A 15099-nucleotide genomic window follows, 5' to 3' on the forward strand; every position below is an offset into this window, starting at 1 on the left:
TTTTATTGTGATACATATTTAGAGGCAAATACGGTAACATTTCTTGCGGTTCACTTATAAAGGTCTGATATATTTAAATGAAAGCATGTGCTTTTGGTGTGGTACATGTTGTTTTAATGTAGACTTTCAGATTATTTATAATCAAGAAATTAACATAATTATCAGATGTTTGAACAGATTCTACTAAAAGGCAGTCTGTGGTTCAAAGAGGCTGATTTATTTGTTTCAGCAATTGTTGTTAATATTTGATATGCTTTTTTTTTTTGCTTTTACTCAAAGCTAAAAATTGTAATTCTGAACTTTTTAAGTGGCATGTAAAAACTGCTAAACTATGTAGAAAGACTGGTGTACAGGTCATATAACTCATTGACTACCATAGAGGTCTGCCAAATGTTTTGCAAGGCATATCCTCAACCATTGCCACTACACTAGAAAGTATGATAATGTTTTAGGGCACACCTCATTTGTGCAAAAAATTTGGAGTTGACATCTATCTAGGGAACATAAGAAATTATTAAACTATTGAAAATATTAATAACTTTGTTTTTGTTGATTCTCTTTAAAAAAAAAAAAAAATACTCCAAAACTAGCACAGTCCTATGAGCTAAGAAAATAAATTACATGATTGCTCTTTGCATCCTACTGTTCATGAATACAGAAGCAGTGCCTTTCATTTTAAAAAATACATGCTTGAACAAACCTGGAGTCTGTGCCAGCAGCATGCATGTGAAATTTGGGTTAAAAATATAAAAAATATGCCCACATTTCCAAAATATGTCATGGTATAGTTTGCTACTAACATAATCTCACATTTTAGTATCTCGGTATCCAGATGTTCAGAATCACTGGTTTAAACTGATTACATTGCCTGTAAATATTAGGTTCTTCTTCATTCAACAATTAAAACAAGAAATGTAGCATATTCTGAATATATTGTAATTCAGTGTGAGTATAAGTTTTGATATTGGTACCAGCTTTTCAACTTTGGTTCCAAAGCAAATAAAGGATAATCCCCCAAAGTATCACGTTAAGCCTCTCTGTTGCGTCTCTCTGCCTCCCTGCCTTGTCACACTTTGTGTCAATACAAAAAGTGGTTTCCTTTTGGAGTCTCCAGTGTGTTGAAGAGCAGTTTCCCCAGTTGATGTTCAACACATCAAAATATGTTTTTTGTTTGTCCCCCGTGGAGTCTCCAGTACGTTGGAGTGAGGAACAATGAATCCCTGTCCTTTGATAACTACCATTTACTTCTGTTACTGCAAATACCAAAATGCTGGTACTGTACCTTTTTAAAAATTTAGTTTTTAAGTACTTTTTTAGTACTGGTATACTGCACAACCCTAATGAAATTGTGTGTATGTACATTGCTCAAAAATATTATGTGGGCCAGTCAATGGCATCAATGCCTTCATCATCCAGGAACTGCCTACACATTCTGGTCACATGTGGCCGGGCATTGTCCTGCACCAGGAGGAACCTAGTGCCCCCTACATCGGCGTAATATCTAACAGTGGCTGTAAGGATTTAATCTTGGTACCTTACAGCAGTCAGGGTATTGTTGCCTAGAATGTGGAGATCTGCGCCACCCTCCAAGAATATACTTCCCCAGACCACCACTAACCCACCACCAAGCTGGTCATGCTGAACTATGTTATAGGCAGCATAACGTTCTCCATGGCTTCTCCAGACCCTTTCACGTCTGTCATATGTTCTCAGGGTGTACCTGCTCTCATCTGTGAAAAACACAGGACGCCAGTGGTGGACCTACCAATTGTAGTATCTATAGGAAATGCCAGTCGAGCTCCACTGTGCCGGGCCGTGAGCACAGCGCCCACTAGAAGGTATTGGGTCCTCAAGCCACCCTCATGAAGTCTGTTTCTGATTGTTTGGTGGCCTGAGGCCTGAGATATTCACACCAGTGGCCTGCTGGAGGTCATTTTGTAGGGCTCTGGCAGTCCTCATCCTGTTCCTCCTTGCCCAAAGGAGCAGATACTGGTCCTGCTGATGGGTTAAGAACCTTCTACGGCCCTGTCCAGCTCTCCAAGAGTAACTGCCTTTCCCCTCCATGCCCTTGAGACTTTGCTGGGAGACACAGCAAACCTTCTGGCAATGGCACATAAATATCCAGGAGAAGTTGGACTACCTGTGCAGCCTCTGTAGGGTCCAGGTATCTCCCCCTGACCGTAACCAAATGCAAAACTAGTGAAAAACAGTCAGAAAAGATGATGAGGGAAAAATGTCAGTGGCCTCCACCTGTTAAGCCATTCCTGTTTTGGGGATCGTCTCATTGTTGCCCCTCTAGTGTACATGTTGTTAATTTCATTAACACCAAAGCAGCTTAAACTGATTAACAACCCCTTCTGCTACTTAACTGACCAGATCAATAGCCCAGAAGTTTCATTGACTTTTTGCTATACTCTAACTAACAAGTGTTCCTTTAATTATCTATCTATCTATCTATCTATCTATCTATCTATCTATCTATCTATCTATCTATCTATCTATCTATCTATCTATCTATCTATCTATCTATCTATCTATCTATCTATCTATCTATCTATCTATCTATCTATCTATCTATCTATCTATCTACACACTTTATATATTTATAAAACTTTAAAGTCAGCAAGTTTCGTATAAAGAAGATTTGAAAAATAATCTGTTTACATTAAATACCTTGCTGCATTTAAAAAAAAAAACTATCTAAGACTATGAATGTACAATTGTAAATGCAAATAGAGTAGTAACATAAAGATAAGCTTAATATTTAGGATTTTATACCCTTCACTTTTGTTTTGCTTACTCCTTACATGCCATGAGTTATTGTGTACTCATGTGGTACATGCCTAAAAAAAGAGCTTTGAATCTTACATCAAAGAATTAAAGAAAAAACAAACAGAAAATTTATTATGGTTCTAATGGAATGCACCTTTTTCAATAATTATTTCAACTGAAGACCATTTCAGATAAATCCTACAAAAATAAGTAAAAATGTTTAGTAGTGCGCTTGCTAAAAGTTGAACCTTTCATTAACACTGATTTCCCTATAAAAGTTTACAGTCTGAAATATTTGTAGTTATTTATGCTGTTGAGTTAAATGTGTACTCCATAATAAGTTAAAAAGGTATTTATGTACTTCAGTGTTTAATGAACACTGATCTGCACAGTGAGAAAAATGTGTAGAATATCAAGAGAAGACACTTCTGTGCTGTACCATGCCCATAGTCTGGAGTTATTCATAAACTTAAGTATCAGATTTTATATTTTACATCAGGTGTTTAAGACTATATTTGATTAACTGCATAAAAATAAAGCATTGCATATGTTCTTCATTTTGCTGTCTGCTTCAGTTTTCATTAGGCACTGATTTGTTTTCATCATTGAAGATTTCCTCCTTAATTTCTTAATGTTATAATTTTCAGAGGCTAAATAAATGGGAGTATGTTTAGAACTGTTATGTTTAAATATAAACATTAAATTTAAGATGTCTTTGAGATCTCATACCGTGTTATAGTGGTTGGAAATAACCCACGGATGCAGTTAGTCCTTTATTAGTTGCTGTAAAAGGGAAGGTATAAGTTGTTGTAATTCTAGACATAGTATGCTATGCATGGTTGGAAATACAGTATAGTTGAATAAAAACATAAAATTTAATGCAACAAAAACACTATGCAGTAATGTGTTGAAAAAAAATATACTGTATATTCAGTGTTTGCATCTTTTCTTTTGTCAGCCTGCTCCACTGTTAAGAATAAAAGCTGCCATGTTCGTCAGTTTCCCTCCCCCATCTCTCTCTCTCTCTCTCTCTCTCTCTCTCTGCCTCTCTCTCTCTCTCTCGGATATTGCCAGTGAATTACAGAGAGGGTGGGGGGTATTTCTATAAGTGATGATGTAATGAGGAATCAGGGCGGTGGTTGGAGAATCTTAGAGACAGGCAGTGAGGGGCTTCATGTCTCAGGAGCGTAGGTGCCGGCTTTGGCCTGCAGAATAGGTGTTCTAATTAGCGGGTCCTGAATGCTGTGGTTTTTTTTTTTTTTTTGCATTCTATAATGGAAACATTTGGAAAGCCGAAAAGCAGAATTAGACGCTGAACAATAGATCATAGAGGACGTGATTGAGGGAATAGCAGAATCAAGATCTCTGCAGCCATTTGCAAGCTGTCTTGAGCAGCCTCTAGTTGTGATTCTGCACTGTACCTAGCAGAACCTGCATCGGGGGTTTTGTCTTTATTGTTTCTTTGTGATTCTGACTGACGCTCTCTTCTTACTTTTATTCCATTGTACCTTTTTACCCTGCAAAATGTTGAGGCAGATACCAACTCAGAAGAAGGTACAGAAATATACTCCTATTGTTGGTTTTTATATTGTGCTATAATTCCAATATTAGGAATACATTTAAATGTTTGTATTCATTTACACGGCAAAGGAGTTTTTATTTTTGTTTACAGAGAAGATTCATTTCATTAAACTCATTTTTTTATAATGCAGTTTCCTTTTTTTTCTAGTTACTATTTATTTATATTGTAAGTTTTCAAATTTTTATCTGTATATAGTTCATTTTATTAAAGTGAGAATGAATCATGTCTTATATTTTTCTGTATGCTCTGTACATTTTAGATTTATGATTTTTATATGAAGTTAATTTCTCAGTATAGGGTATTTTTGCAACAGATCCATTTTTATTGCATAAAAATAGGACTAAAATGCAAATTTTTATATTTTAAAAGAAACATTCATGTGTACAGCAGCTCTTTCTACTGTAAAGTTACTGGCATGTGTTAAAAAATATAAAAGGTTTTTATGTACCAAGTTTCAAGCCTCTTTAATTTTTGTTTCAAATATTCTTTCAATATTGCATATAAATTTTGTGCATCTGATTTCCATGTTAAGTCTTTTCAAGCTTTAAAAATGGAGTGCAAGTTCACTCTCTGACTATGCAAGAAACATTTTTCTTTCATTTCTTCCAATTGCAGCAAGCATTTTTGAGTCAAGGGCACATGGTTTGCAGCATGCTCTGCTATTAAAAAAGTTACAGAAAAATTAAGCAAATTCTTTTAAGAAAAAGTTAATACAGGAGAAAAATTGGCAGTCCAGAATAATTATTTTCTTAGTTTTACATTACTTTGTAATGTTTTTCTTCAAATTCTTAAGTATTCTCCTGGAAGAATACCTTTTTTATTCAATATTTTCTTAAACTCCAATCATGACTGATTTTTTTTATTTACATGCAAGAGTCTCTATCCTACTATTTCCTTTTATTTTTAAGCTTTTTCTCCTTTTCTTTTCAAGAAAAATCTAACAGACACATTTGTCCCTGTTACTCATAAGTGATTATCTCAAATAAATTGGCCCTTTATCAAATTAACCTTCCTGAAAAATGCTTCTATTATTTAATTGTCTTTGTAGTAGTAACATCAGAATAAGAACTTATCAGGCAAGCAGGTGTATTTTAATTTGCTGTGATGCTCACTTTTTCAGGATATTTAAATAGTTAGAAGTTAGTCGCATATTGTCTACTCCTATCAGCTTCTTTTTTTTATAGATTTAAAATTTAGCATTATACTAGCAAATCAAGAAAAGATTGGGAATTTGCCATCTTTCAGTTGATTTTGTTAAGGTTGTTCTTTACAGATGGTGTTCAAAGTTGCACTTAAATTGTGTGCCTATTGCTAACTGCAAATTGCAGATAAATTATGCCGAAAGCAGAGGGTGACAAATTTGTAGATATCTTTCAAGTAACAGTATACATTATTTAAAACAATATTAACTAAATTCTTGTTTGAGTAAGCTACCAGTCATAGATACCAGGCCTCTTAGGTTATGTGTGCTATTCCTTAATTGTTCAATATGGTGAATACAGTGAGCTTAATAACAATTATTAGTTTGTCCATGTATGAGGTGTTCTTTGTTGTAGTATTAAATTTACCCATGTCACTTATTGAAGCCAGCTTGACCTAGGAGTTTATCTGTGAGCATCCACCTAATGCACATCTGTTCTGCCTTGCAGATGGTGTAAAAGTTTACTTTCTGACCAATATTTTATTTTCCATCGTGTACATCAGGAATTGGGAAGTTTAGTCTATTTCTGTTGTAAAGTAATTAAGAACTGTTCTTTACTCTGTTAATCAGGAGTGAAGCATTTTCCTACTTGCAGTGGAAAAGTTGGATCTTGCAGTCGGAAGAGTTGCTTTCATTTTGTTAATCACAATAACAAGTCTTAGAATCACCAGGCCTTACAAAAGCATACTTCTGTAATAATGAAAATGTGATTGTTCTTTTTCTTGCCCCTAATAACTGACCCTACCACTGCTGCTGCCTTTCTGTCATCCGTCTGCTGTCACCACCTGCCACTGCTTGTCTATCTCTTTATCCTTTTCTCCTCATGTGATTGTTTCCTACTCTGAATCCTTCCACTCTCCTCCAGACCACCACCAGGCGAACTAAGGTGAGAACAATGACAATGTTACAGTTTTTTGGGTTGAGTGGATAATGGTCTGGTGTTGTTTAAATTTAGGAATAGGTGCCCACTGGACTTCCAGACCTTTCCAGTGGTTATTTATTGAGAATTCATGCAAATATCTTGATGTTGTAAACACAACTGATAGCATATGCATATCATGAGATTCTTGAAAATACTATATCTCTTCCGCTAAATCCAGTAATCCTGAAAAACATCCTGAGACATACATATATTATAAGTCACTGTTTCCTTTTTTGTAAGTGTTTTTGAAATGTATGTTTAACACTCTGATTAGGTATTATTAATGCTGGATTTGGTATAAAACCTTATTCATATTTTTACAATATTTTTGGTAAATCCATTATATTACTATATCTTTGTAACCAAGGAGAACTGTATGTCATAGCTGCATGATTTAAATAAGATTGAAATAGCTGTTTAAGCTGCATTGGCATGTGGAGCTGACTTCAGGTTGTATGCACGACACTGTAAATGAGTGACATTTAGTTAATGAATTGGCATGATTGTGTAGAATGTCAAAGCCTCGACTGATTTATTGCTGTGTATAGAACCATAAAAATGGTTAAATCTGCCTGATAAACCTTCACAATTCAAATTTTTAATAAAGCATAGTTCAAACTGGAAGGAGGCCTGCTTAGACCTGGTTGAATCTTAAAATTGTTATTATAGACATCTTCAGAATTTGATTTGCAGGTAGTTCACAGGACTTTCTGGTTGAGTAGCTGTGTGTAGAGGCGTGAGAGTAAAACATTATTGCAGCAAAGTAGAATAGCCACAAAGTTTAATTAATGTTTTTATTAAATTTGTGGGGGCTAATAATGTTGGTTATGCATGATCTGGTGGGCCCGTACCTCTTGATATTATTTTATCATATAGAGATTTGTTAAAAATACCACAATATGTACAAAATCATATGATATTGTCTAACGTCATTTCTCATAAATGCTACTACTTTGCATTCCAAGGAATAGCACCAATAAAGTTTTCCTTATTTAGAGTGACATTTCCCTATTCATTAGTCTTTCAGTCTTCAGAGAGCACTATCTGGAAAATGACAAGTATTTTATCAATTGCAGGGTAATGTAACTGAATTTGTAAGCAGGTTTTAGTTGAATAATCAGTTTTGAACCTTTACATTGTTAGGGTAGCTTTTATAATTTGAAATTATAACATTTTAAACATTAGATCAAGTTATGAGAAACACTTAATTTTAAAAACAGACTTTATTATTTAAATCACTTAGTATCCTAAAGTTGACAAAGGATTTTTTTTTCCATAGGTGCCAGTGTGTAACATACCATGCTGGATTTTGTGCATCTTCGTTTTACCAGTTTCTTTTTCTGTTTCTCCAGCCAACTAGGCCTTCCAGTTCTGCAGCATCCAGTGGTACAGCCGGTCCCTCTGGTTCAGCTTCTGCATCGGGAGGAGAGATGAGCAGCAGTGAGCCAAGCACCCCAGCCCAGACTCCTTTGGCGGCACCAATGATTCCTACACCAAGCACTGGCTTGCCGTCACCTGGAGCACCACCACTGCCAACTCCGAGCAAAGTAAGATCTGTTAAGTGGTCAAAACATATTTTCATTTTCTTTTTCTAACTTATTACCTGTCATTTTTCTCCAGAGTAGAATGCTAGTTGAAGTGTTACCATTAATTAGGTCCAGGTTGTACTATTTGTTTAGAGTCACATGTGTTTCAGTAGTAGAATTAATTTGACATCCCTTATCCTATGGGCCACAAAGGTTACTGGACTCTATGTATTAATTGCTTCTAAGTAATTGTGTGGTTTGGAGCACCAATCTTCCAGTCTTAATGCAATTTAAATGTTATTTTTTAACAGGAGATTATAGTTTTTTGCTGTTTTTAGTTTAGCACTTTCAGGATCCTTATGAGGCAAATAATCACAGCAGTCAATTTTGGCAGCTCCAGTGCACGTCGGAACTTAATCAGTTATCCTGCTGACTCTCCAACTCAACTGGCATCTCTACTATAGCTATAGCACTTTTCTTAAAATGTCTAGAAGGCTTCAGGATACAAAGCATATTTTTAAATTTGTAGAGCAAGTTCTTTGTTTTGTAAAAACAAAAACTACTTTCAAGAAGTATATGGCATCTTTTATAGATTTTAAAGCAGCAGACAATCATGTTTGTCGTAATTTCTGAATATCTTTGTAGTTTTTGTGCCTTCTGTTTATCTGTTGTGTCTGTGCTGGCTGAGGTTTTAATGCAGTGTCGTGTAGAAAACACCAAAGCAGTGTATTGCCTTTTTTAGTTATTATACAATATGTGACTATGTATATGTGTTCCTAAAGTATAATGGGTTAGGTTGGGCAATTCATTAACAAAAGACTATTCTTCCTCCATTTTCTAAGCGTTCTTGCTTTCTGCTGTACAATGTCAGGATTGTTATATTGTTCGCTCTCCTCCTGACCCTGACCCAATTTTGATTCATAAATGGGTGTGACAGTAACGTGTTGCCCTGTGTTTGGTGTAGTTTCCTGTGGTAGGAATAGGTGGGTGAGAAGAATCAGTTGATTAATCAATTACCTAATTATCACTTTACCCATTGCCAGTGCCAACAATTGGACAGTTTGGGAAAGGTCCCTTTTTATTTTCTTCACCCTTTTCTGTAGCTGGGAATTCTGTCTTTTAGATTTACTGTAGATCAAGGTAGTTGGGGCTCCTGTTTTAAGAAATGTAATAATATATGGAATACCATAGCAGCTTATATTTCAACATAACACATGAGACACAAGATAGGTAAGCATAAAATGTAGAAGAGGCTGATCTCTGTTTAGAGGTTTTCCTTGAAGTTTATTTTTTTTGGCTGTTTTCTAGCTACCCAGAGTTCTAATTTATCTTGGCAAAACTAAACCAGATGTTACAAGACCCAGTTTTTAAGGATAATATCTAAAGCTATGTTTTGTTGTGTTACATGTCATATACACCATGTTTTAGTGAGAACTTAGCTTGTGGTGGCATGTACTCTTCATCTATGCCATGTGGTCTGTTGCCCATGGTATGGTGCTATCTCCCCGCTGTGTTCTCTGCAGCTTCATTGGGAAAAACATGACTTGTCTTGGCAAAAGAGTTTAGTTTTAGTAGTTCCCTTCTTGAAGTAATTCTGCTTATTAATTTTCCTAGTTTAGGCTCAATCACTGAGAGAATAAGCTTGCAGGAATGGACCTTAGGGTTAGTTTAGGGTGTCTAGCTTCGTAACACTAAGAGGGAGAGGTGGCTGTGGAAAAAGACTAAAATAATTTCAGAATTTAGTTTTTAAAAACATTCCTATTTTTTCATTTGCTTATTCAATCTGAATCATTAAATCACTCTTTACAGTGTTAATCACAGCATCCATTGAGAACATAGGCAATAGATAGATAGAGATAGATACTTTATTAATCCCAAGGGGAAATTCACAGGCTTCTGTCAAATGTTTTGATAGAGGCAGATAAAGTGGTCTTGCTATGAAAAAGCTATTAAAATTATACTTTTAAACCCACTAAAATAACAATGTTATATAGTTATTGTTTTATGTTTCCATTGATACGAAAGGAAAACACATTTTGCTTCCTGCAATGGATGTTTAAACATTTTAGCTCACAATATCCAAGACCTCTGGTCTTAGTTGACACTCATGCAACATTGTCAGAAAACAGACTAAACTGACATTTGCAGCAAATGGAAATGTGACTTTAAAAAATTATAAAGGTAAATTTTTGTTTTTATGTTTGACAATACTGTATGGTACGGTCTCAAGAAAGCTGACGAGTCTCTATAGCACTTTATTAACACTAGGAAGCAGGGCAGTTTGGCATCCTCAGCTGTATACCTGTTATGTGGCACCCACTTCTGCTCTCAATTATTTAGCTTGCTTATGCCATGCTGGCAGGAATGTTCTGATACTCATAGAAACCAAATTAACAATTTGCATTGCTGGATGTTATTTTTAGTGCATATGGGACTAAAGTTGCTTCTGTGTGGTTGTGAACAGGATCCACATAAAATCTGTCAAACAAGATTGAGGGCAGGGTGGGATTAAAAAATTGCTCCATTGCTGTCTATTGTAATCAAATAAGAAAGGGCTCATGAGTTTGTCCTGTCCATTGGTTCTTGTTTTGTAATCTAGATTTCATCAGGATCAATTTAATTATTCAAGTTTGTTCACATATTCAAGTTGTTGTCTTGTAGAAACAAATGTAGTTTAGTTATCTTGAAATTTATGTTGTATTCAAATAGCCTTTTACTTTTTTTTTTTTTTTATAAATTTTGAAAACAAAATCCCTTTGAAGTGGCCACTGCAAGAAAGAAATTTATTTTATCCTAATTAATGTGATTCAGTATAAATAGCATAAAATGTATTTATTAAGCCCTGCAGCACAGTTAGCCAAGGCTGAAATGTAAATGACTGATGATGTAGTGTATAACAAACAAAGGTATGTTCAGACTCATCCTTTTGTTAGCAAGTAATACATTTTTGAATATTTTTTTATGACATGTTTAATGTTCAAGGATAATATGTGTATTTACTGCTTTTGCTGGAAAATCCTTAACAATGTCAGAATTGATAGAAAATTCCTTTGTTAAAATTATTTTATAAATGAAGAGTAGATTTTCATGAAAATATACAAAATTGGAATAGTAGCAACCATCTGTAGGAGTTTAGAGGTAACATAGTTATTTAAGATAAGGAAAATGGACATCTCAGGGTAAGGTTGTTATTATTCAGTTATCCTGGCGACAGAGAGTGCAAGTAAGAGTTTCACTGTACTCTGTACATTACAATAATAACAACCTTAAAAACCTATACAGGGACGCTGACTGGGCATTCAAAACACTGCACTGCTGTACTTAAATTGAACATTATACAGTAGGTGTACTGGCTGTGTTACCCAGCTTCATCCAGAAAATTTCCAAAGACAATGTGTGTCGGTTATAATACTATTAATTGGATGTATCAGAAGTGCTATGTAACTAATTGAGTTACTTTTCTCTATACAATAAGTATAATTTATTTCTTATACCAGGGGATAATGTTATTGGTTCACTGGAGCACCTTACTTCTGAACATGCTACATACAAGTGCCCAGGAGTAAAACATTCATACTGCAGATTAGTTCTTGCTTTTCCAAGTGGCTGACCTTGGCTTTTGTTGATGATCAATGGAAAAATGCAGTTTTACAGGAAGCTGTATTCTTTTGAATTTAAAAATGTTTATACCCCAAATTTCCATTATTTCTAATAATTACAATTTCATCCAATAGAACATTTCATAAAAAAGTAATTATCAATTAGATTTGAATGTAATGTTTTCATCTGTAATCTGGGGACTCCCCAGTTGTCAGCAATATTGCATGTACAGTGCATCCAGAAAGTATTCACAGCGCATCACTTTTTCCACATTTTGTTGTTATAGCCTTATTCCAAAATGGATTAAATTCATTTTTTTCCTCAGAATTCTACACACAACACCCCATAATGACAACATGAAAAAAGTTTACTTGAGGTTTTTGCAAATTTATTAAAAATAAAAAAACTGAGAAATCCCATGTACATAAGTTTTCACAGCCTTTGCTCAATACTTTGTCGATGCACCTTTGGCAGCAATTACAGCCTCAAGTCTTGTTGAATATGATGCCACAAGCTTGGCACACCTATCCTTGGCCAGTTTCGCCCATTCCTCTTTGCAGCACCTCTCAAGCTCCATCAGGTTGGATGGGAAGCGTCGGTGCACAGCCATTTTAAGATCTCTCCAGAGATGTTCAATCGGATTCAAGTCTGGGCTCTGGCTGGGCCACTCAAGGACATTCACAGAGTTGTCCTGAAGCCACTCCTTTGATATCTTGGCTGTGTGCTTAGGGTCGTTGTCCTGCTGAAAGATGAACCGTCACCCCAGTCTGAGGTCAAGAGCGCTCTGGAGCAGGTTTTCATCCAGGATGTCTCTGTACATTGCTGCAGTCATCTTTCCCTTTATCCTGACTAGTCTCCCAGTCCCTGCCGCTGAAAAACATCCCCACAGCATGATGCTGCCACCACCATGCTTCACTGTAGGGATGGTGCCAGGTTTCCTCTATTTGTGACGCCTGGCATTCACACCAAAGAGTTCAATCTTTGTCTCATCAGACCAGAGAATTTTCTTTCTCATGGTCTGAGAGTCCTTCAGGTGCCTTTTGGCAAACTCCAGGTGGGCTGCCATGTGCCTTTTACTAAGGAGTGGCTTCCGTCTGGCCACTCTACCATACAGGCCTGATTGGTGGATTGCTGCAGAGATGGTTGTCCTTCTGGAAGGTTCTCCTCTCTCCACAGAGGACCTCTGGGGCTCTGACAGAGTGACCATCGGGTTCTTGGTCACCTCCCTGACTAAGGCCCTTCTCCCCCGATCGCTCAGTTTAGATTGCTGGTCAGCTCTAAGAAGAGTCCTGGTGGTTTCAAACTTCTTCCACTTACGGATGATGGAGGCCACTGTGCTCATTGGGACCTTCAAAGCAGCAGAAAGTTTTCTGTAACCTTCCCCAGATTTATGCCTTGAGACAATCCTGTATCGGAGGTCTACAGACAATTCCTTTGACTTCATGCTTGGTTTGTGCTCTGACATGAACTATCAACTGTGGGACCTTATATAGACAGGTGTGTGCCTTTCCAAATCATGTCCAGTCAACTGAATTTACCACAGGTGGACTCCAATTAAGCTGCAGAAACATCTCAAGGATGATCAGGGGAAACAGGATGCACCTGAGCTCAATTTCGAGCTTCACGGCAAAGGCTGCGAATACGTATGTACATGTGCTTTCTCAATTTTTTTATTTTAAATAAATTTGCAAAAATCTCAAGTAAACTTTTTTCACGTTGTCATTATGGGGTGTTGTGTGTAGAATTCTGAGGAAAAAAATGAATTTAATCCATTTTGGAATAAGGCTGTAACATAACAAAATGTGGAAAAAGTGATGCGCTGTGAATACTTTCCGGATACACTGTATTTCACCACCAAGGGCCCATTGACTTTCACCCTGTTGTTCAAGGTATATACTATATATATATATATATATATATATATATATATATATACACACAGTGTATGTGTATTTATGTGAATTTCCCATTGGGATTAATAAAGTATCTGTCTGTCTGTCTGTCTGTCTGTCTGTCTGATAGATACTCTCTATACAGTATTTAAGATATAGCCTTAAAGTGCAAGTCACAATGATGAGAGTTGGAAATGCATGTGTACCACCCAACATTGTTTAAGTGGTTAATTTATGATTATCATAATGTGTAGGTTACTAATTAATCTTGATCCCGGTGTACAACAGGCTTTTTTATTGCATGTCATCTGTTACTGGGACTGATAACTTGAATGTCTGCTCTAATTAATTTTAGAGTTAGCAAATTGTTCACTTCTTTAATGGACTTGTATTTATTTATTAAATTTGTCAATATGAGTGATTTGAAGACAATTTTGGAACTATTGTCTGTACATTTATAATGTTTGCTGAATGCATTATGCCTTTCGAAATAGCTTCTCTAGTGGAGGTTGGTGCAACAGATCAAGAATGACAGAAATTTTCAGTTTCCACCACAGTGAAGCTAACCATTCATTGCCACTTAGACATTTGTGTGACCACTGTAGATTGTCTGTCCTTCAAAGGTATTTTCAAAAAGGTAATAATAATAACAATTATGGCACCTTTAGGGTTGGCGCTACCATTAAGTCGAATTAGGCATTCGTCTAGAGTGGCGATCATTTTTTGGGGGTTAACCTAGCTGCATGGGTTAGCTATGAAATAGTTGGCTGATGCACTAATAAGCTTGGTCTAGGGCGCAAAATAACCTATCACCGGCACTGGGCACCTTATCATACATTTCAATTTCCACAGATTAACCTACAAAAACAATAAAGACATAATATAGTTACTTGAATATTATGATTAATTGCTATTACGATAATTTCTAAAAAAATATAAGAATAGTAAATGGAAAATCAACCTGGGCGTTTTTAATCAAAATTTAAACACTGAAGTGTAAATCAAACTTTCAGTCTTATCAGAAACAGGTTCATATTGTTTTCTGATTAAAAGTCTTATGAATAAAGATGGCAAGAGAACAACCAGATATAATTTATATAATAAATATATAAATAAATATAATTTATATAAATAAATATATAATATATATATATATATATATATATATATATATATATATATATATATATATATATATATATATATATCTACATTTGACTTAGGCATGTCTACATGGCAACACATTAACTGTAGACAGTTTCATGTTATTAAATTTAATGAAAAAAATACAAAAGCAAATAAAACATTTATAGCAGTTTAGGATAATTTAGGATATGAATGGAGTTCTTGATTCCTGAATGTGAGTAGTTGACCAGCTGACACGAAGGAGAGGAAAACAAAAAGAACTCCTCTAAGATTGGTGCAGTCGGAGAAAAAATAAACCTCTGCAGGGCTATGGTCAGGAAGACAGGAGTGAGCAAATCAAAAGTCACAATTAAATCGGCAGACTAGTGTGAAAAAGGCACAGCAATAATTCATGCTTTGGCAAATTACATTGTAAATTTAATTTGAATCTACGTCCTTCATGCAAATATGAGAAACCC

At 35.6% G+C, this 15099-nt stretch overlaps 1 protein-coding gene across 6 annotated transcripts in view; it reads left to right on the forward strand.

The window, feature by feature from the left end:
- The window catches only part of dctn1b (dynactin 1b), a 178518-nt gene that overhangs the window by 88163 nt on the left and 75256 nt on the right, over window positions 1-15099 (forward strand). For 4 of the 6 annotated variants that reach the window (XM_028801503.2, XM_028801500.2, XM_028801502.2 and 1 more), the window contains exons 6-8: window positions 4309-4326; window positions 6421-6441; window positions 7830-8024. In XM_028801503.2, coding sequence (XP_028657336.1) covers window positions 4309-4326; window positions 6421-6441; window positions 7830-8024 — 234 coding nt within the window. The remainder of the gene's footprint in view (window positions 1-4308; window positions 4327-6420; window positions 6442-7829; window positions 8025-15099) is intronic. The other 2 variants (XM_028801504.2, XM_028801505.2) reach the window with 1 other exon arrangement.

The sequence above is a fragment of the Erpetoichthys calabaricus genome, chromosome 5 (assembly GCF_900747795.2).
Source record: "Erpetoichthys calabaricus chromosome 5, fErpCal1.3, whole genome shotgun sequence".
Taxonomy (NCBI): Eukaryota; Metazoa; Chordata; class Cladistia; order Polypteriformes; family Polypteridae; genus Erpetoichthys; species Erpetoichthys calabaricus.